Source organism: Phacochoerus africanus, chromosome 4 (assembly GCF_016906955.1).
Source record: "Phacochoerus africanus isolate WHEZ1 chromosome 4, ROS_Pafr_v1, whole genome shotgun sequence".
Lineage (NCBI taxonomy): Eukaryota > Metazoa > Chordata > Mammalia > Artiodactyla > Suidae > Phacochoerus > Phacochoerus africanus.
In genome coordinates this window covers 58,169,287-58,195,265 of record NC_062547.1, presented here as the reverse complement: position 1 = coordinate 58,195,265, position 25,979 = coordinate 58,169,287, and the positions used below count along the sequence as shown (strand labels likewise).

Here is a 25,979-nt window from a genome sequence, read left to right as displayed (position 1 = left end):
TCTTCATTTTGTTTAGGGTTTCCTTTGCTGTGCAGAAACGTTTAAGTTTGATTAAGTCCCATTTGTTTCTTATTGTTTTTACCATCATCACTCTAAGAGGTGGATCTGAGGAGATGTTGCTGTGGTTTATGTTGGAGGGTGTTTGGCCTCTGTTTTCCTCTAAGAGTTTTATAGTGTCTGGTCTTATATCTAGGTCTTTAATCCATTTGGAGTTTATTTTTGTGTATGGTGTTTGGGAGTGTTCTAATTTCATTCTTTTCCATGTGGCTGTCCAGTTTTCCCAGCACCACTTATTGAACAGACTGTCTTTTCTCCATTGTATATTCTTGCCTCCTTTGAAAGAGAGGAGTTGGCTGTAGGTGTGTGGGTTTAATTCTGGTCTTTCTATCCTGTTTCACTGATCTATATATCTGTCTTTGTGCCAGTACCATGCAGTTTTGATGACTGTTGCTTTGTAGTATAGTTTGAAACCAGGGAGCCTGATTCTTCCAGCTCCCTTTTTCTTTTTCAGGATGTCTTTGGCTATTCTGGATCTTTTGTGCTTCCAAACAAACTTTAACATATTTTGTTTGAATTCTGTGAAAAATGTCCTTGGTAATTTGATAGGGATTGCATTGAATCTGTAGATTGCCTTGGGTAGTATAGTCATTTTGATAATATTGACTCTTCCAATGCAAGAGCATGGTATGTCTTTCCATCTATTTGTGTCATCTTTGATTTCTTTCATCAGCGACTTATAGTTCTCAGAGTACAGGTCTTTTATCTCTTTAGGTATGTTTACTCATAGGTATTTTATTCTTTTGGATGTGATGGTAAACAGGATTGCTTCCCTAATTTCTCTTTCTGATCTTTCATTGTTAGTGTATAGAAATGCCATCAATTTCTGTGTATTTATTTTGATCCTGAGACTTTGCCAAATTCTTGGATGAGCTCTAAGAGTTTTCTGGTAGAGTCTTTAAGATTCTTTAGGTATAGTATCATGTCATCTGCAAATAGTGATAGTTTTCCTTTTTCCTTTCCAATTTGGATTCCTTTTATTTCTTTTACTTCTCTGATTGCTGTGGCTAGGCCTTCCAAAACTATTTTGAATAGTAGTGGCAAGAGAGAACATCCTTGTCTTCTTCCTGATCTCAGCGGGAATTTTTTCAGGTTTACACCATTGAGAATGATGTTACCTCTGGGTTTGTCATGCATGGCCTTTATTATGTTGAGGTAGGTTGGTTCCCTCTATGCCCCCTTTCTGAAGGTTTTTTGTTTTATCAGAAATTGGTGTTGGATTTTGTCAAAGGCTTTTTCTGCATCTATTGAGAGGATCATATGGTTTTGATTCTTCAGTTTGTTAATGTGGTGTATCACACTGATGGATTTCAGATATTGAAGAACCCTCGCATCCCTGGGATATATCCCACTTGATCATGATGTACAATCCTTTTAATGGATTGTTGGATGCAATTTGGTAGTATTTTGTTGAGGATTTTTGCATCGATCTTCATCAGTGATATTGGCCTGTAGTTTTGTATTTTTGTGGTATCTTTGTCTGGTTTAGGTATTAGGATGATGGTGGCCTCATAGAATGAGTTTGGGTGTGTTCCTTCCTCTGCAATTTTTTGGAATAGTTTCAGAAGGAGAGGTGTTCGCTCTTGTCTAAATGTTTGATAGAATTCACCTGTGAAGCCATCTGGTCCTGGACTTTTGTTTGTTGGAAGTTTTTAAATCAGAGTTTCAATTTCAGTTCTTGTGATGGGTGCATTCATCTTTTCTATTTCATCTTGGTTTAGTCTTGGAAGATTGTACTTTTCTAAGAATTTTTCCATTTTTTCTAGGTTTTCCATTATATTGGCATAGAGTTGCATATAGTAGTCCCTTATGATCCTCTGTATTTCTGTGATGTCTGTTGTTAGTTCTCCATTTTCATTTCTTTTTTTTTGTCTTTTTGCCATTTCTTGGACCGCTCCCATGGCATATGGAGGTTCCCAGGCTAGGGGTCAAATCGGAGCTGTAGCCACCAGCCTACACCAGAGCCACAGCAACGTAGGATCCGAGCCGGGTCTGCGACCTACACCACAGCTCACGGCAACGCCAGATCATTAACCCACTGATCAAGGGCAGGGATTGAACCCGCAACCTCATGGTTCCTAGTCGGATTCGTTAACCACTGCGCCATGATGGGAACTCCCCTCTATTTTCATTTCTAATTTTATTGATTTGAATCCTCTCTCTTTTTTTCTTGATAAGTCTGGCTAAGGGTTTCTCAATTTTGTTGATCTTTTCAAAGAACCAGCTTTTCATTTCATTGATCTTTTCTATGGTTTTTTTTTTGTTTCTATTTCATTGATTTCTGCTCTGATCTTTATGATTTCTTTCCTTCTACTAACTTTAGGTCTTGTCTGTTCTTCTCTCTCAATCTGCTTTAGATGTAAAGTTAGATTGTTTTTTTGAGCTTTTTCTTGTTTCCTGAGGTGGGCTTGTGTTGCTATAAACTTTCCTCTTAGAATGGCTTTTTCTGCATCCCATAGGTTTTGGAGTGTCGTATTTTCATTGTCATTTGGTGCTAGGTGTTTTTTAATTTCCTTTTTTTTTTTTGTGTGTGTGTTTTTGCTATTTCTTTGGGCTGCTCCCACAGCATATGGAGGTTCCCAGGCTAGGGGTCCAATCGGAGCTGTAGCCACTGGCCTACACCAGAGCCACAGCAATGCGGGATCCAAGCCGCATTTGCAACCTACACCACAGCTCACGGCAACGCCGGATCGTTAACCCACTGAGCAAGGGCAGGGACCGAACCCGCAACCTCATGGTTCCTAGTCGGATTCGTTAACAACTGCGCCACAACGGGAACTCCTAATTTCCTTTTTGATTTCTTCAGTGATCCACTGGTTGTTTAGTAGCATGTTGTTGAGTCTCCACGTGTTTGTGTTTTTTGCAGTTTTTTTCTTGTTGTTGATTTCTAGTCATATAGCATTGTGGTTGGAAAAGTTGCTTGATATGATTTCAATTTTCTTAAAGTTACTGAGGTTTGGTTTGTAGCCCAGGATATGATCAATCTTAGAGAATGTTCCATGTGCACTTGAGAAGAATGTTTATTCTGTTGCTTTTGGCTGTTATGTCCTATGAATATCTATTAAGTCCATCTGGTTTAATTTCATTCAGGACCTATGTTTCCTTATTGATTTTCTCTCTGGATAATTTGTCCATTGCTGTAAGTGTGGTGTTAAAGTCCACCACTATGATTGTGTTATTGTCGATTAGTCCTTTTAAGGTTGTTAGCATTTTCCTTATATATTGTGGTGAACCTGTGTTGGTTGCGTAGCTATTTAAAATTGTTATATCTTCTTCTTGGATTGATCCTTTGATCATTATGTAATGTCCTTCTTTGTCCCTTAAAATATTCATCATTTTAAAGTCTATTGTGTCTGATATGAGTACTGCACTCCAGCTTTCTTTTGATCCCCGTTTGCATGAAATATTTTCTTCCATCCTCTCACTTTCAATTTGTATGTGTCCCTAGAAGTGAAGTGGGTCTCTTGAAGACAGCATATATATGGGTTTTGTTTTTGTATCCATTCAGCCAGTCTATGTCTTTTGGTTGGGGTGTTTAGTCCATTCACCTTTAAGGTAGTATTGATATGTATGTTATTGCCATTTTATTAACTGTTTTGGATTTGTTTTTGTTGCTCTTTTTCCTTTCCTTCTTCTCTTGTTCTTTTCTGCCTATAGAAGTTCCTTTAGTATTTGTTGTAAGGCTGGTTTAGCGTTGCTGAATTCTCTCAGCTTTTGCTTATCTGTGAAGATTTTGATTTCTCCTTCAAATCTGAACGAGAGCCTTGCTGGGTAGAGTAATCTTGGTTGGAGTTTTTTTCCTTTCATTGTTGAGTATATCATGCCACTCCCTTCTGGCCTTCAGAGTTTCTGTTGAAAAATCTGCTGATAACCTTATCGGGGTTCCCTTGCATGTTATTTGTTTCTTTTCTCTACTGCTTTCAAGATTTTTTCTTTGTTTAATTTTGGTCAGTTTGATTATTATGTGTCTCAGGGTGATCCTCCTTGGGTTTTTTTTTTATATGGTCCTCGTTATGCTTCCTGGATTCGAGTGAATGATTCCTTCCCCATGTTAGGGAGGTTTTTGGCTATTATCTCTTGCAATATTTTTTCTGTCTCCTTCACTCTCTCTTCTCCTTCTGGCACCTGTGTAATATGGATGTTGGTGCATTTCACGTTGTCCCAGGCTTCTCTGAGACTCTCTTCATGTGTTTTCAATCTTTTTTCTCTTCTCTGTTCTGCATCAGTAATTTCCACTAATCTGTCCTCCACCTCACTTATTTGTTCTTCTGCCTCCTGTATTCTGCTGTTAGCTGCTTCTAGTGAATTTTTTATTTCAGTTATTGTATTTGGCATCTCTTCTTATTTAAGTTTTATATCTCCTATCTCTTTGCTCAGTGTTTCCTGTACATTATCCATCTTTGCCTCCAGTTTATTTCCAATGTCTTGCATCATCTTCAGCATCCACAGTCTAAAGTCTTTTTCCTGGAGGCTGAGAAACTCCTCATGGCTTAGCTGTTTTTCTGGGTTTTTCCTTTCTCCCTCATCTGAGTTATAGTCCTCTCTCTTTTCATTTTTATAGGTTTTTGGTGTGGTGACCTTCTTACAGATAATAGAGTTGTAGCCTCTCTTACTTCTGATGTCTGCCCCCCTGTGGCTGAAGTCAGTATGAGGGCTTGGTGTAGGCTTCCTGATGCGAGGGGCTTAGGCCTGCCCTCTGGTAGGTAGAGCCGATTCTAATCCCTCTGGTGGATGGGGCTTAGTCTCTGGATGGAATTAGAGGCAGCTGTGTGCCTGAGGGGTCTTTAGGTAGTCTGTTTACTGAGGGGCGGGGCTGTGATGCCACCTGTGTTGTTGTTTGCCCTGGGGCTTCTCAGGAGCTGACTGATGGGTGGGGTCAGATTTTCCCAAAATGGCCACCTCCAGAGAAAGGCACTGCTGCTGAGTATTCCGGAGAGCTTCACTTTCAATGTCCTTCCCTCACAACAAGCCACATTCACCCCTGTTTTCCCAGGATGTCCTCCAAGAACTGCAGTCAGGTTTGACTCAGATTCCTATGGAGATTTTGCTTTGCCCTGGGACTCAGTGCACGTGAAAGTCTGTGTGATCCTTTTAAGAATGGGGTCTCCATTTCCCCCAGTCCTGTGGAGCTCCTGCGTATAAGCCCCACTGGCCTTCAATGCCAGATGCTCCAGGGGCTCTTTCTCCCTATGCCAGATCCCCACACGTGAGAGTTTGATGTGGGTCTCAGAACTCTCACTCCTGCACGTGAGTCTCTGTGAACCAGTTAGTTTCCAGTCTGTGGAGCTTCCCACCCAGGAGGTATGGGGTTGTTTATGTCATGAAATTGCCCCTCCTACCTCTTGATGTGGCCTCCTCTTTTTCTTCTGGAGTAGGGTATCTTTTTTAAGGTTTCCAGTCCATTTTGGTGAAGAGTGCTCAGTCTTTAGTTGTGAATTTTGTTGTTTTTAGGAGAGAAGTTGAGCTCCAGTCCTTCTATTCTGCCATCTTAATCCTGTCTCTACTCAATCTTTTTCATTGTGATTCATCTCTGATATGGTAGATAAATACCAGTTTATGGATAAGTACTTCTATTTCCTTTGGTCATTTGTTCATGCTATACTGTCTGAATGAATTCTTTCTCTGTTTCTATTTTTCCTGATTTCAAGACAACTTTGAACTCAAGGATTCTGGTAGAAAGGAGTGTGATTGCATGAGATATTCTTTTTTAAAAAAGTTTTATCGAAATATAGTTGATGTGTGAAACAGTCTTAAATCAAAGCTGAAGGGCTGGCATGTCACTTTATACTGTATAATACCCTCTGTGTTTCTGTGCAGGAGTGACACAGCTCTCTATTTCAGAGTCTTATGCTCTTGATAGTATATGCTCATCTTGGCTAAGATTATTTGGTCAAAATTCTTAATTCCATTGAGTATAATGGTGCCCTAGACTTTATGCTTAAAGAGGCCCTTGACAATGCAGAAGGTAGCATGAAATGGACAGAAGAGGAAACAGAATGGGAGATAACACTAGAAAGCCTAAATTTGGGTCCCCTCTCCACTACATACTTTCTCTTTGACCCTAAAAAAAAAATCACATGATTTGATGAACTTTAGATTTTTTTTTTTAAATTGGGAACTCCCATTGTGGCACAATGGAGACAAATCTGACTAGTATCCATTGAAGATGAGGGTTCAATCCCTGGCCTTTCTCAATGAGTTGGGAGCTGTGGTATAGGTCACAGACACAGCTCAGATCCTCTGTTGCTGTGGCTGTGGCATAGGTTTGCAGCTGTAGCTCCAATTTGACCCCTAGCCTAATAACTTCCATATTCTATGAATACAGCTCTAAAAAGCACACAAAAACTTTTTTAAAATAGAAGTGTAGTTGATTCACCATGTCACATTAATTTCTGCTGTACACCAAATTGTTTCAATTATACATATATACAATTCTTTTTTAAATACTATTTATTGCACAACACTGTTAGTGAAAGGGTCAAAAGCAAATATTTGATATATATATATACAAGAACACTTCCTAAAGTCTACAGAACTAAGTGTTTTTTTTAACCTTTGGCTAATTCCATTGTGAATGGATAGAAGAGTTGAATTCTATTTTTGGCTTTCTCACTAACAAACCCTGCTGATGTTGCTTGACCTCTCTTGGCTGTATTCATATACTAGATAATTATAGCAGTAATGGCCACCTTAGATTGCTGGTTACCACACATAAACATATTATTTTTCATATTCTTTTATATTATGGTTTATCATGGGATATTGAATATAGTCCCCTGTGTTATATAGTAGGGCCTTGTTTATACATCCCACATATCATAGTTTGCATATTCTAATCCCAACCCTCCCAATTACCTCCCCCTTGGCAACCACAAGTCTGTTCTCTATCTGTGATCCTATTTCTGTTTCATAGATAAATGCATTTGTGTCATATTTTAGATTCCATATATAAGTGATATCATATAGTATTTGTCTTTCTCTTTCTGACTTATTTCACTTAGCATGATAATCTCTAAGTCCATCCATTTTGCTTCAAATGGCATTATTTCATTCTTTTTTATGGTTGAGTAGTATTCCATTGTATATATATGCCACATCTTCTTTATCCATTTATCTGTTGATGGACATTTAGTTTGTTTCCATGTCTTGGATATTGTGAGTAGTGTTTCTATGAACTAAGGGTGCGTGCATCTTTTTGAGTGATAATTTTGTCTATATATACCCAGGAATGAGATTGCTGCCACCTCTATTTTTTTAGTTTTTTGAGGAAACTCCACATTGTTTTCCACAAATTTACATTCCTGCTAAGAGTGGAGGAGGGGAGGGTTCCCCAGATTTCTAATGTGTAAGAAAAAATATTCAGTAGTTACATTTGCACTGACACTTTGTCTGGTTGATATAAGAATGAAATAAGATGAGTTTGTGCAGTGCTGTGGGAATTATTATTAAGAGACAATACAGGATGTCTGTCTGGAATAAATGGCAGTGAGGAACATGTAGGGCCAGAGGAAATATGTATAAAAAGAAAGAGGAGGGAGTTCCCATCGTAGCTCAGTGGTTAACAAATCTAAGAACCATGAGGTTGTGGGTTCGATCCCTGGCCTTGCTCAGTGGGTTAAGGATCTGGCGTTGCCATGAGCTGTGGTGTAGTTTGCAGACGCGGCTCAGATCCCGCGTTGCTGTGGCTCTGGTGTAGGCCGGCGGCTACAGCTCCGATTGGACCCCTAGCCTGGGAACCTCCATATGCCGTGGAAGCGGCCCAAGAAATGGCAAAAAGAAAGAGGAATGTGGAGGGAATGTTGATCAGCTTGCTTTTGCTCTATCTCTTCTACTGATCTAAGAAAGCATCTACTGAGACCATCATTTGTTTCTTTTATGGGGACAGATATAGGGAGTCATACATTCCTCAGATTATATCTAAGATGCTAGTTTTGACCTTTAAGTTGGAGGATGAGGCTTTTCAGACAGGTTGAAATTCCTGTATTGAGACAGCTGTGCAATGTCCAAGGAAGGCTGGACGTTGAGGATTCTTTTCCCTGTTCCTTCTACAGGTTGGTGAATTCTGGCCTTACATCAGGTTGTTGTCTAGCTCTATCCTCAGTGCTCAGCACGAACCAGAATCTCACTCACCTTTATCTACGGGGAAATGCTCTTGGAGACATCGGGGTCAAGCAACTCTGTGAGGGACTGTTGCACCCTAACTGCAAGCTTCAAGTGTTGGAGTAAGTCTCTTAGCTTATTATGGTGATGGGGATGCATAGTGACTACAGGGAAGGGAATAGTTTGGGAGAATTATGAGATAATCTGTATCTGAGAAGTGATGGTGTCTTCTTAGGGTTTGACTCATTATAGCATCATGGGACTGGAAGGAGTTGTACTTTTAGATTGTGGAGAGGTAAATACTGGTGTTGCTTTCACCATAAATATTGGAGTTGGAGTGGTGTGGCACTTGTGTTTTAGGAAAATTTGTTTGGGAGACACAGAATTGGGGAAAAATTATTTCACAAACTACTGTTACCAATTTGATCTGCACAAGCCAATAGGCTGGAAAATATACTCTCATTTAAGAGAGAGAAAAGAATAACCCTTGGCACATAAGGCAGTTCCAAGCTTGTTAATCTTGTGCCTTTTCTTCACTTGAAACATTACAGGCTAAGATCTGGAAGACTTGGAGGCGTAATTAAGAAAACATTTTCTTTAAATCGTCTTATTTCTTGCAGATTAGAGAACTGCAGCCTCACATCACACTGCTGCTGGGATCTTTCCACACTTCTAACTTCTAACCGGAGCCTGCGAAAGCTGAGCCTAGGCAACAATGACCTGGGTGATCTGGGGGTCATGCTACTCTGTGAAGTGTTGAAACAGCAGGGCTGCCTCCTGAAAAGCCTGAAGTAAGCATGCACTGCAGAGATTTGTATGACAGGACTCATAGTTGTAAGGAAAATTTGGCCAGTTTCCCAAATCCAGGATGGCTTCATTTGCACTTTGGGTGAGGTTGGGCCTGGAACAGCTGCAATTTTTTTCTTCTTTTTTTTTGGCTGCATCCACGGCATATGGAAGTTTCCAGTCCAGGGGTTGAATCTGAGTTGAAGCTGCAACCTATGACATAACTATAGCTCCTTAACCCATTGTGCCACCATGGAAACTCCTAATTTTTTTAAATACATGGGATATGTGAGTCATGAAATACATATTCAGCTTCATTCAGACATTTATAATAATCATGGTTTAGTGGGTGTGAAAAGTGTTTCCATTCCATTCCTGAAAGAAACACAAGTCCCAGTGAAAACAAGACAAATAGAGTTATATTCCTATGCAAGGTATTGTACTTTATAGAATTAAACAAGTCTATGGGTCATCCTAATTGCAAAGATCTTTGCATAGTTGGGGTCTGTTGGTCTTGGTTCTGAGAACTACTAAATGGAAAATTCTCCAGAAACATCAAAATTAGAAATTCTATAAAATTTGGCCTATCTACAATGTGTTGGGACCATTCTCTCCCTCCCATCATCACTGGTACCACTGGGGTACTCATTACCTCTCTAGTAAGATCTAGTCTGTCATCCCTGATGATCCCATTCTCCACTTTAGATATTTCCTTCACTTGGCTTTAGGGACAACACACTCTCCTTTGGATTTTCTCCTAGTACATTAACTATTTCTGCATAGTATCCTCTGGCTTCTCTTCATCTTTTTGACTTTTACATGCTGAATCTCCAGGACTCAATCAGTGGGTTAATTTTTCTTCTCCACACTTTCTTTTGTTTATATCATCTAGTCTTCTTGTTTTATCACATATGTGCTATGCTACCTCCAATTAATATCTTCACAAATTCCATGTCCAAATGCTTGTCTCAGAGTTCCCATTGTGGCTCAGTGGGTTAAGAACCAGACATAGTGTCCATGAGCATGTGTGTTAAATCCCTGGCCTTGCTCAGTGGTGTTGTCACAAACTTCAACCTAGGTTTCAGGTGTGACTTGGATCCAGTGTTGTCACAGCTGTGGTGTAGGCCTGAAGCTGCAGCTCTGATTCTACCCCCAGCCCAGGAACTTCCATATGCCACAGGTGTGGCCATTAAAAAAAATGCTCGTCTCATCTTTCTACTTGGATGTCTAAGAAGCCTCCCAAATTTCAGATATTCATTTCCAAACATATGCTATTCCCCTCTGCCTAAAACCTGATTCTTCTCCATCTCAGTCAATGGTAACTCAGTCTGAATTATTCAGTTCAAAAAAAAAAAAAAACCTGCTATCAGAGTTCCCTGTGTCTCAGCAGATTAAGGATATGGTGTCACTCCTGCAGCTTGGGCCATTGCTGTAGTGCTGGATACCTGGTCAAAAAGAAAAAAGATCCTGGAGTTTCTTTTGACATCTTTTTCCTTAGGTACATATTCAATCCACTGGCATGTCCTATTAACTCTGCTTTCACAGTATACCCACTCATTGACGATTTTTTTTTGCCAGCTTCATGGTTCTTACCCTGGTTCGAGCCATTGTCATCTCTTGTTTGGATTATCCTGGTGGCATTTTTTAAGGCTACTCTGCATTTCTTGTTCTTACTATAGCAGATGGAGGATGGAGCTAAAACATAAGTCAGATCATATCACTCCTACTAACATGTTCTTGTCACATTCAAAGTAAGAGCCACAAACTCATGACAATGTCCAAGGCCCCACATGATCTGGACCCTGCTGTTTCCACAAATTAATCTTCTCCTAGCCCTAGTTCCTTCTGCCTCACGCACACTGGTCTCCTTGCTGTTTTGAAAAAACATGGTCACCTCCAAAACTTTACACTTGCTATTCCCTCTGCCTGGAAATCCTCCTTGCTTTGATATCCACATGGTTTATTCCTGTGAATCTTTAAATTCTCTGCCTAGAAGTATTCTCTGTGAGTCTGATTCTAACCATTCTACTGAAAATAGTGGGCCCAGCATGCTTTTCCTCTTCTGTACTAATTTTCCTCCTGAGTGTTCACAACCATCATATATGCTATATCATTTTCTCATTTATTTTTTATCTATGTACCACCTCAAGATTACAAATTATTTTTTCCCTTTTTTATGGCCGCACTTATGGCATATGGAAGTTCCCAGGCCAGGAATGAATCTGAGCTGCAGCTGCAACCTACGCTGCTGCTGTGGCAATGCTGGATCCCTTAATTCATTGTACCCAGTGAGGGATCAAAACCAGATACCCTCTACAGATACCCAAGTGTCTACATTCAGATTCTTTTTTTTTTGTCTTTTTAGGGCTTTACCTATGGCATATGAAATTTCAGCTAGGGGTTGAATCGGAGCTGTAGCTGCTGGCCTACACCACAGCCACAGTAATGTGGGATCTGAGCCACATCTGTGACCTACACCACAGCTCACGGCAACACCAGATCTTTAACCCTATGAGTGAGGCCAGGGATTGAATCTGTGTACTCATAGATGCTAGTCAGGTTCATTACCATTGAGCCACAATGGGAACTCCCTGCAGTACAGTGGGAACTCCAATATTATAAATTCTATTTAGCCCAGAAATTTCTGTTCTTGCCCATGACCTCAAGGCTGAGAACCCATTGGCATTCAGGTTTGAATAAGTAGTTCAAATTAGCATTGTATCCTTATACTAACAGAGTGGAGCATGTTTATTGCAGGAAAAGCCATTCTCAGAGCTAAGAGAAATAAGGAGCAAAGGGAATTATTAGTCAGGATGAAGCTGGGGATATTGCTGTATGTGGGCTCACTGACCCAGCCCTGAGAGATAGTCTGGAAATGAGGGACAAGCTTAAAATAGACTGGGGAATTCTTGGATGCAATCAACCTGGCTTGTGAACTCAGGCTGCCATAACAAAATAACATAGATGAGGTGCCTTAAACAAACAATGGACATTTACTTCTGACAGTTCTAGATGATGGAACATCCAAGATCATGGTGCTGGCTGATTTGGTTTCTGGTGGGAGCTCTTTTCTGGGCTTGTTTTGTCCTCAAGTACAAGGAGAGAGACAGAGAATATGTGCTCTGGTATCTTCTAATCCACTCCCATGACCTCATCCAACCCTAATTACATCCTAAGGCCCTATATCCAAATACCATCACACTGAAGGTTAGGGCTTTAACATGAATTTTGAAGGAACACACATAGTCCATAACATAACCAAATAGAGATTATTAGAAATGATGCAGGACAATGGTATGATTTCATAGTCAAGTTGCAAAGGGAACATATAAAAAAGAAAAGGAGGAAGAACTGATATCAAAGAAGACTTGAGAGGGAATTCCCTTGTGGAGCAGTGGGTTAAGGATCAGGCCTTGTCACTGCAGCGGCTCGGTTGCTGCAGTGGCACAGGTTTGATCCCTGGTCTGGGAACTTCCACATGCAGCAGGTATGGCCAAAAGAAAAAAAACAAAAACAAAAACTGAGAAACTTAGTGAGAAATTGCAATGTGTGGACTTTAGTTCCTGACTGAATGAAGATGATATAAAAATCTTTTCAGACAGTTGAGGAAATTTAAACATATTGACAGCTATCAGTTTTAGAAAATTTAAATATATTGATATTTAGAAATTATTATTAAATTTTTTAGGTGTGATGATGACATTATGGTTATGTTTTAAAAATCTTCATTTAGAAGTTCCCTGGTGGTCTAGAGTTTAAGGATTTGGCATTGTCACTTCTGTGGCTTGGGTTCAATCCCAGGCCCAGGAAATTTTCATTCATGGGGTTGGCCAAAAAAAGTCTTCATTTAATGTTATACATTGAACTATTTATAGATACAAGAATGCTGTTTTTAAAATAATTTATTGATGTAAGTAGTGAGTGGGTGATAGATGAAGCAAGATTGAACATGTGCTGTTAATTGTCAAACCTGTGTGAAAAGCATGAAGGGATTCATTATACTACTCGCATTATGTTTTCATTATACATTTACAAGTTTCAACATTTCTAAACCTGAAGGTTAAAAATACAACAGAAACCGCATTAGGCATATAGCGCTGCCCTGGAAAGCTTAGAAATATAGGGTGAAGTGAAGTGAGGAGAGGAGATTTTTTAAAGCCCCAAACTCTGAACCTGTTCATTTGAAGAGAATAATCTATGGCTCTCTATTTGCTTTTACAGGTTGTGTGAAATGTATTTCAATTATGATACAAAACATGCATTACAAACACTGCAAGAAGAAAAGCCTGAGTTGACCATTGTCTTTGAGCCTTCCCAGTAGTGGTGGAAGCAGGGCTGCCAGATGCCAAGGCTGTCAGACGCCAATGTTATTTGCCCTCCCTGACATCTGGGTGTGGATAAGTGATAGTGAGCCTTCTCCATCTCTCTGGTCCAGCATGGAAGAGTCAAAGCTCGCTGATGGTGTCTGCCTAGAGAACATGAATATCTCCTCTACTCTAGGTTGAAGACATCAGGGCAATAAAATCATCCAAATGACAGTTTTCACCACAGTGCCTCATTCAGAGAATGTGTTCTTCTTGGTGACCTCATATGACTAACTCATTCAAAACAGCACTTTTTCTTTCCTTTCCTTTTTTTTTTTTAACTCCGACTCTCCTTTCTCTCATATCTTTTTCCTCTTTTTACTCTTTACCATATCATCTCTCCTGCCATCTTTCTCTTAACTGACCATAGCAGAATAAGTTATATATATTATGTTGCAATTTTGTGGCAGCGATTTATTTATTTTTAATTTTTGAACGGTGATATTTTCTAATAAAATAATTCATGTTTATTGTGTTGTGGCTAGTTGAAGATTTGGAAAATATAAAAACTTTATTGTATTTATTGAGTTAATTTTTTTCCTTTTCTTAATTTTAAAAGAGCATGGCTAGAAATCTTTTTAATTGTTTATCTAAACTACTAAAGGTAAATCAAATTGCTTTAAAAAATGTCTTTGCCAAATGATTCAGTTGTGAAAAAATGCCTCAGCCTAACTCTGAGGTTGGAAATCTCAGCTCTAGTATGGCAGGAGGTTGAAAATCATGCAAAGGAAGCATTGTTCACAATAGCCAAGACATGGAAATAAGCTAAATGTCTATCAACAGATGAATGGATTAAGATGTGGTACATATATACAATGGGGTACTACTCAGCCATAAAAAGAACAAAATAATACCAATTTGCAGCAACATGAATATAACTAGAGACTCATACAAAGTGAAGTAAAAAGACATATACCATATGATATCACTTGGTGTGAAATCTAAAATGTGCCGCAGATGAACCTATCCACAAAGCAAAAACAGACTCATGAACATAGAGAACAGACTTGTGATTGCTGGGGAGGTAGGGAGTGGGATGGATGGAAAGTTTGGGGTTAGTAGGTGCAAACTATTACATTTAGAATGGATAAACTATGTGGCCCTACTATATAGCACAGGGAACTATATCCAATCTCTTGGTATACAACTTGATGGAAGATAATATGAGAAAAAGAACGTATGTATGAAAAAGAACGTATGTATGCAGAAACTGACAGAATATTGTAAATCAAGTATAATAAAAATAAAATAAGGTCTTTAGGAGTTCCCATTGTGGCTTAAATGGGTAAGAACCCCAAATAGTTTCTGTGAGGATGTGGGTTTGATACCTTAACCCACCTCTCTCAGTGGGTTAAGTCAAGCTGTGGTGTATAGGTTGAGGATATGGCTTTGGTGCAGTATTGCTATGGTTGTGGCATAGGCTGTATGGCTGGGTCACTTTGCTGTACAGCAGAAATTGACAAAACATTGTAAATTAACTATTCTTTAATTCTTTTAAAAGAAAATTATGCAAAGGAATGTTTTATTTTATGTATTTATTTATTTATTTATTTTTTTGCTATTTCTTTTGGCCGCTTCTGCGGCATATGGAGGTTCCCAGGCTAGGGGTCCAATCGGAGCTGTAGCCGCTGGCCTACGCCAGAGCCACAGCAATGCGGGATCCGAGCCGCGTCTGCAGCCTACACCACAGCTCATGGCGACGCCGGTTCGTTAACCCACTGAGCAAGGGCAGGGACCGAACCCGCAACCTCATGGTTCCTAGTCGGATTCGTTAACCACTGTGCCACAACGGGAACTCCTTGCAAAGGAATGTTTTAGAGTTGATGGCACCTATATTCATAAATAGAAGTATTATATAGAAAATGCATTTTGCCTTCAGTTGTGGGAACTTGGATTTATTCATTCCAGATTCAATTAATCTACCATACTTCACATAGCATTGTATCATTAATAAGTATTAATTAATTACTTCTTTACATGTAGAACAACTCTTGAGCCACATTGTTCAGAATCATTTAGGGTAGAAATACTACTTTCTTTGACAAATGAGACACCCAGACCTCAGCTTGTCAAAGTGTGCCCTGCGGACTTTTGATATAAGGAACTTATATAAATCAATGACTTTACTAAGGATGATTTTTAGATAAACTGACTTTTTTTTATGGTAAGACTTTTTCAATAAAGGAAGCGGTGTGTTATTTATATTGTGATGCACACACACACATTTATTTTCTCACATTATCCTCCATCATGTTCCATCACAAGTGGCTGTGGTATACATCACATAGCTCCCTGTGCTATACAGCAGGATCTCATGCTTATCAAACCAAATGAAACAATTTGCATCTACTAATACCAAACGCCCAGTCCATCCCACTGCCCCCACCTTGGTAAACACAGTCTGCACTCCATGTCCAGGATTTTCTTTATTTTCTGTAGATAGGTTCATTTCTGCTATATTTTAGTTTCCACATTTAAGGGATAAATATTGTATTTGTATTTCTCTTTCTGACTTACTTCACTAAGTATGAGAATCTCTCATTCCATCCATGTTGCTGCAAATATCATTATCTTGTTCTTTTTTATGGCTGAGTAGTATTCCACTGTGTATATGTACCACATCTTAATCCATTCATCTGTCGATGGACATTTAGCTTGCTTCCATGTCTTGGCTACTGTGAATAGTGCTGCAATGAACATAGGGGTGCATGTATCTTTTTCTTTTTTTTTTAAATTGTTATTTTGTTTTTTTTATTGTTATTTCCACAATACAATTTTTTCCCCCAATATTTAGCATGGTGACTCAGTTACATATACATGTATATATTCTTTTTTCTCACATTGTCATACTCCATCATAAGTGACCAAACGTATTTCCCAGTGCCACACAGAAGGATCTCATTGTTAATCCATTCCAAAGGCAGTGGTCTGTATCTATTAACCCCAAGCTCCCCAAACACCCCACTCCCTCCCCCTCCCCCTTTGGCAATCAAAAGTCTATTCTCCAAGTCCATGATTTTCTTGTCTGTGGAAAGGTTCATTTGTGCCATATATTTGATTCCAGATATAAGTGATATCATACGGTATTTGTCTTTCTCTTTCTGACTTACTTCACTCAGGATGAGAGTCTCTAATTCAATCCATGTTGCTGCAAATGGCATTATTTTGTTCTTTTTTATGGCCGACTAGTACTCCACTGTGTGTATATGCCACATCTTCCTAATCCAATCACCTGTCAATGGATATTTGTGTTGTTTCCCTGTCTTGGCTATTGTGAATAGAGCTGCAATGGACATGAGGGTGCATGTGTCTTTTTTAAGGAAAGTTTTGTCCAGATATATTCCCAAGAGTGGGGTTGCTGGGTTATATGGTTGTTCCATGTATAGTTTTCTAAGGTACTTCCAATCTGTTCTCCATGGTGGTTGTATCAGCTTACATTCCCACCAATAGTGCAGGAGGGTTCCCTTTTCTCCACACCCTCTCCAGCATTTGTTATTTGTGGACTTACTAATGATGGCCATTCTGACTGGTGTGAGGTGGTATCTCATGGTAGTTTTGATTTGCATTTCTCTAATCAGAGATGTTGAGCATTTTTTCATGTGCTTTTTGGCCATTTGTATATCTTCCTTGGAGAAATGTCTACTCAGTTCTTTTGCCCATTTTTCAATTGGGCATGTATCTTTTTCAATGAAAGTATTTGTCCAGATATATGGCCAAAAATGGGATTTTTGGATCACATGGTATTTCTATATTTAGTTTTCTGAGGTCCCTTCATACTTTTTTCATTGTGGTTGTATAAGTTTACATTCCCACCAACGTTGTAGGAGGGTTCCTTTTTCTCCACATCCTCTCCAGCATTTATTATTTGTAGACTTAATAATGATGGCCATTCTGACTGGTGTGAGGTGGTACTTCATGGTAGTTTCGAATTTTATTTCTCTAATAGTTAGTGATGTTGAGCATTTTTCATGTGCCTGTTGACCATCTCTATGTCTTCTTTGGAGAATGTCTATTCAAGTCTTCTGCCAATTGTATTCAATTGTTTTATTTTTTTTTGTTGTTTAGTTGTATGAATTGTTTGTATATTTTTGAGATTAAGTTCTTTTCAGTTGGCTTGTTTGCAACTATATACTCCCATTCCTTAGGTTGTCTTTTTTATGTTTTATGTTTAAGTCTTTAAGTCATTTTTAGTTTATTTTTGTGCATGGTGTGAGGATGTGTTCAGGTTTCACTAATTTACCTGCAACTGTCCCGTATTCCCAGCACCAGTTGCTGAAGAGACTCTTTTTCCTTTTATATTCTGGCTTCTCTTGTCAAAGCTTAATTGACCATAGGTGTCTGGATTTATTTTGGAGTTCTCTATTCTGTTCCATTGGTCTGTATATCTGTTTTTGTACCAGTACCACACTGTCTTGTTTACTTTAGCTTTGTAGTGTTGTCTGAAGTCTGGGATATTTATGCCTCCTGTTTGGTTCTTTTTCCTCAGGATTCCTTTGGCAATTCTGGATCTTTCATGGTTCATATAAATTTTTGAATTCTTCATTCTAGTTCTGTGAAAAATGTCATGGGTCTTTTGATGGGGATTGGATTAAATCTGTAGATTGCTTTGGATAATATGGACATTTTTATAATATTAATTTTTGTAGCCCAGGAGCATGGAATATCTTTCCACTTCTTTGAATCCTCTTTAATAATATTTTATAGTATTCTGCATATAAGTCTTTCATCTTTTAGTTAGGTTTATTCCTAGGTATTTAGTTCTTTTGGGTGTGATTTTAAAATGTATTGTGTTTGTTCCTTTTCTAATATCTCATTGTAAGTATACAGAAATGCAATTACTTTTGGAATATTAACTTGTACCATGCTACTTTGTTTAATTTGTTGACTAGTTCCAGTATTTTTTGTGTGGAGTCCTTAGGGATTTCTATATATAGTATCATGTCATCTGCATAGAGGGACGATTTTACCTCTTTTCTTCTAATTTGGAATATATTTTATTTCTTTTGTTTGTCTGATTGCTGTGGCTAGAACTTCCAATAATATGGTGAATAAAAGTGGTGAGAATGGGCATACTTGTCTTGTTCAGATTTTAGTGGTTAGGTTTTCAGTTTTTTCCATTGAGTATGATATTGGCTGTGGGTTTGTCCTAAATGCCTTTAATTAAGTTATGTTCCCTGTACACCCACATTGGTAAGAGTTTTTATCATGAATGGGTGTTGGATTTTGTCAAATGGTTTTTGTGCATCTATTGAGATGATCATGTGGCTTTTGAATTTTCTTTTTTAATGTGGTATATGATGTTGGGTGATTGCCTGTGTTTAACCATCCTTGTGAACTTGGGTTGAATCTTACTTGTCATGGTGTATGACCTCTTTTATATGTTGTTGGATTCAGTTGCAGAAAATGTTGTTGAGAATTTTTTTGTTTATATTCATCAAATATATTGGCTTATAGTTATCTTTTTAATTTTATGCAATTAATTTTATTACATTTATAGTTGTACAATGATCATCACAACCCAATTTTATAGTATTCCCACCCCAGACCCCCAGCTCATCCACCCCCCCAACATGTCTCCTTTGGTAACCATAAGTTTTTGGAAGTCTGTAAGTCATTATCTGCTTTGCAAAGATGTTGTTATGTCCTTTTTTTAGATTCCACACGTAAGTGAAAGCATATGATTTTGGTATTTCACTGTCCGACTATCTTCACTTAGCATGATAATTCTAGGTAAATCCATGTTGCTGCAAATTCCATTATTCTTTCCTTTTAATGGCCGAGTAATATTCCATTATGTATACATACCACCTCTTCTTTATCCACTCCTCTGTAGATGGGCATTTATGTTGTTTCCATGTCTTGGCTATTGTATATATAATGCTGCAAAGAACATTGGAATACGTGTGTATTTTTGAGTCATGGCTTTCTCTGGATAGATGTCCAGGAGTGAGACTGTTGGATCAAGTGGTAATTCTGTTTTTAGTTTTCTGAAGAAATTTCATACGGTTTTCCACAGTGGTGGCACCAATTTACATTCCCACCAACAGTGTAAAAGGGTTCCTTTTTCTCCACCCCCTCTCTAGTATTTATTGTTTGTAGACTTTTGGATGCTGGCCATTCTGTCTGGTGTAAGGTGGTACCTCATAGTGGTTTTGATTTGCATTTCTCTAATAATGAGTGATGTTGAACATCTTTTCATGTGTTTCTTGGCCATCTGTATGTCTTCTTTGGAGAATTGTCTGTTTAGATCTGCCCATTTTTTGATGGGATTGTTTGTTTTTTTGGTATGGAGCTACAGAAGGTGTTTACAAATTTTGGAGATTAATCCCTTGTCAGTCGATTCACTTGAAAATATTTTCTCCCATTCTGTGGGTTGTCTTGTTTTGTTTAGGGTTTCCTTTTCTGTGCAGAAACGTTTAAGTTTGATTGGGTCCCATTTGTTTATTTTCGTTTTTATTGTCATTACTCTAGGAGGTGGGTATGAGAAGATCTTGCTTTGGTTTATAGGAGGGTGTTTGGCCTATGTTTTCCTCTAAGAGTTTTATAGTATCTGGCATTATATTTAGGTCTTTAACCCATTTTGAGTTTATTTTTGTGCATGGTATTAGGGAGTGATCTAATTTCATTCTTTTCCATGTGGCTGTCCAGTTTTCCCAGCACCACTTATTGAACAGGCTGTCGTTTCTCTATCATATATTCTTTGTCATAGATGAGTTGGCTGTAGGTGTGTGGGTTGAATTCTGGTCTTTCTATCCTGTTCCACTGATCTATATCTCTGTCTTTCTGCCAGTACCATGTGGTTTTGATGACTTTAGCTTTGTAGTATAATCTGAATTCAGCTTTGTAGTATAATCTGAATTTAGCTTTGTAGTATAATCAGAGTCTAAGGCCTCTAGCTTGATTTTTCTTTTTCAGGACATCTTTGGCTATTCTGGATATTTTTTATCTTTTTGCCATTTCTTGGGCTGCTCCTGTGCCATATGGAGGTTCCCAGGCTAGGGGTCGAATCAGAGCTGTAGCGGCCAGCCTACGCCAGAGCCACAGCAGCTCGGGATCCGAGCCGCATCTGTAAACTACACCACACCTCACAGCAATGCCGGATCCTTAACCCACTGAACAAGGCCAGGGATTGAACCCACAATCTCATAGTTCCTAGTCAGATTCATTAACCACTGAGCCATGACAGGAACTCCAGGCTTTTCTGGATATTTTGTGCATACAAACTTTAAGATATTTTGTTCTAGTTCCATGAAAATGTCCTTGGTAATTTGATAGGGATTGAATTGAATATGCAGATTGCCTTGGGTAGTATAGTCATTTTTATAATATTGATTTTTCTAATTCAAGAGCACAGTATTTCTTTTCATCTATTTGTGTCATCTTTGATTTATTTCATCAGTGACTTATAGTTCTCAGAGTACGGGCCTTTGTCTCTTTAGGTAGGTTTATCCCTAAGTATTTTATTCTCTTTGGTGTGATGGTAAATGGGATTGTTTTCCTAATTTCTTTATCTTTGTTGTTAGTATATAGAAATTCAGTTGATTTCTGTGTATGAATTTTGTATCCTGCGACTTTGCCAAATTCATGGATGAGCTCTAAGAGTTTTCTGGTAGAGTCTTTAGGATTCTTTAGGTATAGTATCATGTCATCTGCAAATAGTGATAGTTTTCCTTTTTCCTTTCCAATTTGGATTCCTTTTATTTCTTTTACTTCTCTGATTGCTGTGGCTAGGCCTTCCAAAACTATTTTGAATAGTAGTGGCAAGAGAGAACATCCTTGTCTTCTTCCTGATCTCAGTGGGAATTTTTTCAGGTTTACACCATTGAGAATGATGTTACCTCTGGGTTTGTCATGCATGGCCTTTATTATGTTGAGGTAGGTTCCCTCTATGCCCCCTTTCTGAAGGTTTTTTGTTTTATCAGAAATTGGTGTTGGATTTTGTCAAAGGCTTTTTCTGCATCTATTGAGAGGATCATATGGTTTTGATTCTTCAGTTTGTTAATGTGGTGTATCACACTGATGGATTTCAGATATTGAAGAACCCTCGCATCCCTGGGATAAATCCCACTTGATCATGATGTACAATCCTTTTAATGGATTGTTGGATGCAATTTGGTAGTATTTTGTTGAGGATTTTTTTCATCGATGTTCATCGGTGATATTGGCCTGTAGTTTTCTTTTTTTGTGGAGTCTTTGTCTGGTTTTTTTATCAGGGCCTCATAGAATGAGTTTGGGTGTGTTCCTTCCTTTGCAATTTTTTGGAATAGTTTCAGAAGGAGAGGTGTTCGCTCTTGTCTAAATGTTTGATAGAATTCACCTGTGAAGCCATCTGGTCCTGGACTTTTGTTTGTTGGAAGTTTTTAAATCAGAGTTCCAATTTCAGTTCTTGTGATGGGTGCATTCATCTTTTCTATTTCATCTTGGTTTAGTCTTGGAAGATTGTACTTTTCTAAGAATTTTTCCATTTTTTCTAGGTTTTCCATTATATTGGCATAGAGTTGCATATGGTAGTCCCTTATGATCCTCTGTATTTCTTTGATGTCTGTTGTTACTTCTCCTTTTTCATTTCTAATTTTATTGATTTGAGTCCTCTCTCTTTTTTTCTTGATAAGTCTGGCTCGGGGTTTCTCAATTTTGTTGATCTTCTCAAAGAACCATCTTTTGGTTTCATCGATCTTTTCTATGGTTTCCTTCATTTCTGTTTCATTGATTTCTGATCCGTTATTTATGATTTCTTTCCTTCTACTAACTTTAGGTCTTGTCTGTTCTTCTCTCTCGAGCTGCTTGAGATATAAAGTTAGCTTGTTTATTTGAGCTTTTTCTTGTTTCCTGAGGTGGGCTTGTATTGCTATAAACTTTCCTCTTAGAATGGCTTTTGCTGCATCCCATAGGTTTTGGAGTGTCATATTTTCATTGTCATTTTCTGCTAGGTATTTCTTAATTTCCTCTTTGATTTCTTCAGTGATTCACTGGTTGTTTAGTAGCTTGTTGTTTAGTCTCTACGTGTTTGTGTTTGTGGCATGTTTTTCTTGTTGTTGGTGTCCAGTCCTATAGCATTGTAGTAGGAAAAGATGCTTGATATGATTTCAATTTTCTTAAAGTTACTGAGGTTTGGTTTGTAGCCCAGGATGTGATCCATCCTAGAGAATGTTCCATGTGCACTTGAGAAGAATGTGTATTTTGTCACTTTTTGATGGAATGTCCTATAAATATCTCTTATGTCCATCTGGTGCAATGCTTCATTCAGGGCCTGTGTTTCCTTATTGATTTCCTGTCTTGTTGGTGTGTCCATTGCTGTACGTGGGGTGTTAACATCCCACAATATGATTGTGTTACTGTTGATTTGTCCTTTTAAGGTTGTTAGCAGTTTCCTTATACATTGTGGTGAACCTATGTTGGGTGCATAGATGTTTAAAATTGTTATATCTTCTTCCTGGATTGATCCTTTGATCATTAGGTAGTGACCTTCCTTGTCCCTTAAAATAATCATCATTTTAAAGTCTATTGTGTCTGATATGAGTACTGCTACTCCAGCTTTCTTTTGATCCCCGTTTGCATGAAATATTTTCTTCCATCCTCTCACTTTCAATTTGTATGTGTCCCTAGAAGTGAAGTGGGTCTCTTGAAGACAGCATATGTATGGGTGTTGTTTTTGTATCCATTCAGCCAGACTGTGTGTTTTGGTTGGGGCGTTTTAGTCCATTACCATTCAAGGTAATTATTGATATGTATGTTATTGCCATTTTATTAATTGCTTTGGATTTGTTTTTGTTGCTCTTTTTTCTTCCCTTCTTCTCTTGTCTCCTCTTGTGGTTTGATGACTATCTTTAGTGTTGTATTTGAGTTGCTGTTTCTTATTTGTTTATGTATTTTGGTTTGCAGTTATTCTGAACTTTTGATACGAATCTCTCTCTCTCTCTCTGTATATATATATATATATATATATATATATATATATATATATAATTGTTTTAAGTTGTTAGTCTCTCAATTGCAAGTGAAAGTCCATTTTCCTGCATTTGTTCCCACCTCTTCTCACGATTTCTGATTTTGGTGGCATAATTGTGCATGGATGATTTCATATCTTTACTGTATATATGCCTTTACTGGTGAGCCTTGTCATTGTTGGTATTTTTCTTTCTGGTTGTGGCCTTTTCTCTCTGCTTAGAGAAGTTCCTTTAGTGTTTGTTGTAAAGCTGGTTTAGTGGTGCTGAATTCTCTTAGCTTTTGTTTATCTGTGAAGCTTTTGATTTCTCCTTCAAATCTGAATGAGAAGCTTTGCTGGGTAAAGTAATCTTGGTTGGAGGTTTTTTCCTTTCATCATGTTAAATATATCATTCCACTCCCTTTTGGCCAGCAGAGTTTCTGCTGAAAAATTTGCCAATAACTTTGTTGGGGTTCCCTTGTATGTTATTTGTTTCTTTTCCCTAGCTGCTTTCAAGATTTTCTCTTTGTCTTCAATTTTGGTCAGTTTGATTAATATGTGTCTCAGGGTGTTCCTCCTTGGGTTTATTTTATACGGTCCTTGTTGTGCTTCCTGGATTTGAGTGAGTGGTTCCTTTCCCATGTTAGGGAGGTTTCCATCTATTATCTGTTTGAATATTTTTTTCTGTCCCCTTCTCTCTCTCTTCTCCTTCTGGCACCTGTGTAATATGGATGTTGGTGCATTTAAGGTTGTCCCAGAGTTCTCTGAGACTCTCTTCATTTCTTTTCAGTCTTTTTTCTCTTTTCTGTTCTGCATCTGTGGATTCCATCAATCTGTCCTTCACCTTGCTTTTTGTTCTTCTGCCTCCCGTATTCTGCTGTTGGCTGCTTCTAGCGAATTTTTTTATTTCAGTTACTGTATTGTGCATCTATTCTTGTTTAAGTTTTATATCTTCTATCTCTTTGCTCAGTGTTTCCTGTACATTATCCATCTTTGCCTCCAGTTTTTTCCCAATGTCTTGCATCGTCTTTGGTATCCACAGTCTAAAGTCTTTTTCCTGGAGGATGAGAATCTCCTGATCACTTAGCTGTTTTTCTGGGCTTTTTTCTTTCTCTCTTATCTGAGTTATAGTTCTCTGTCTTTTCATTTTTATAGGTTTTTGATGTGGTAACCTTTTTACAGATAATAGAGCTGTAGCCTCTCTTACTTTTGGTGTCTGCCCCCCCCTTGTGGCTGAAATTGGTATGGGGGCTTGCTGTAGGCTTCCTGATTGGAGGGCTGATGCCTTCCCATTGATAGATGGGGCTGATTCCTATCCCTCTGGTGGGTGGGGCTTAGTCCCTGGATGAGATGAGAGGTGGCTGTGTGCCTAGGGGTCTTTAGGCAGCCTGTTTACTGATGGGTGGGTCTCTGATCCCACCTGGATTGTTGATTGGCCTTGGCTTCTCAGCACTGATGGTTGGGGTCAGATTTTCCCCAAATGGCCACCTCTAGAGAAATGCACACCCATTGAAGATTCCCAAAAGCTTTGCTTCCAATGTCCTTCCCCCAGAACAAGCTATATTCACCTCTGTTTTCCCAAGATATTCTCCAAGAACTGCAGTCAGGTTTAACTCAGATTCCTATGGAGACTTTGCTTTTCCCTGGGAAGCAGTATGTGTGAAAGTCTGTGTGTGCCTTTTAAGAATGGTGTCTCCTTTTCCCCCAGTCCTATTGAGATCCTGTGCACAAGCCCCACTGGCCTTCAATGCCAGAGGGTCCGTGAGCTCTTTCTCTCAGTGCCAGCTCCCCACATGTGGGAGTTTGATGAGGCTCAGTACTCTCACTCCTGTAGGTGAGTCTCTGTGATACAGGTACTTTCCAGTCTGTGGGGCTTCCCACCCTGGTGGTATGTGCTTGCTTATATCACATAATTGTCCCTCCTACCTCTTGATGTGGCCTTCTCTTTGTCTTCTGGAATAGGATATCCTTTTGAAAGTTTCTGGTCCATCTTGTTGAAGACTGCTCAGCATTTGGTTGTAAATTTTGTTGTTTTTAGGAGAGAAATTGAGCTTCCAGTCCTATTCCACCTTCTTAATCCCATCTCTCCTTTTCCTATTTTATATTCTTGTCTCCTTTGTTGAAGTCAAATTGACTCTAGGTGATTGGGTTTTTTTTTTTTTTTTTGAGTTCTCCATTCTGTTCCATTTGTCCATTTGGCTGTTTTTGTAGCAGTCCCATACTGTCTTGATTATTGTACCTTTTTAATATTGTCTGAAATCTTGGAGAATTTTGCCTCCTTTTTTTCCCCCTCAGAAATTGCTTTATAAATTCTGGGCCTTTTATGTGTCAACATAAATTTTTGGATTGTTTGGATTGTTGTTTCCACATTTCTGTGGAAAATGTCGTGGGTCATTTGATAGGGATTGCATTGAATCTGTAGATAATTTTGGGTAGTATGGGCATTTGAACAATATTAATTCTTCCAGTCGGGGATCATGGAATATTTTTCTATTTCTTTCAATCCTTTTTAATTTCCTTGATTAATGTTTTATAGTCCTTAGCATAAGTATTTCACTCCTTGGTCAGGTTTTCCAGTTTATTTAATTTTGGGGGTGCAATTTTAAAAAGTATTGCATTTTCATATTCCTTTTCTAATATTTCATTGTTAGTATATAGATATGCAAGCATTTTCTGAAAGTTAATTTTTTAACCTGCTACTTTGCTGAATTCTTTAATCAGTTCAAATGATTTTTGTTTGTAGTCCT

The 25,979-nt window shown here is 38.4% G+C and overlaps 1 protein-coding gene across 3 annotated transcripts in view; it reads left to right on the top strand.

Annotated features, from left to right (window-relative positions):
* NLRP3 (NLR family pyrin domain containing 3) overlaps nucleotides 1-13,481 on the top strand; it is an 83,804-nt gene extending 70,323 nt beyond the window's left edge. For all 3 annotated transcript variants that reach the window (XM_047776383.1, XM_047776380.1, XM_047776382.1), the window contains 3 exons: nucleotides 8,109-8,279; nucleotides 8,778-8,948; nucleotides 13,165-13,481. In XM_047776383.1, the coding sequence (XP_047632339.1) occupies nucleotides 8,109-8,279; nucleotides 8,778-8,948; nucleotides 13,165-13,264 (442 nt within the window). In that variant the 3' untranslated portion in view covers nucleotides 13,265-13,481. The remainder of the gene's footprint in view (nucleotides 1-8,108; nucleotides 8,280-8,777; nucleotides 8,949-13,164) is intronic.
* The last annotated feature ends 12,498 nt before the right edge of the window (nucleotides 13,482-25,979 follow it).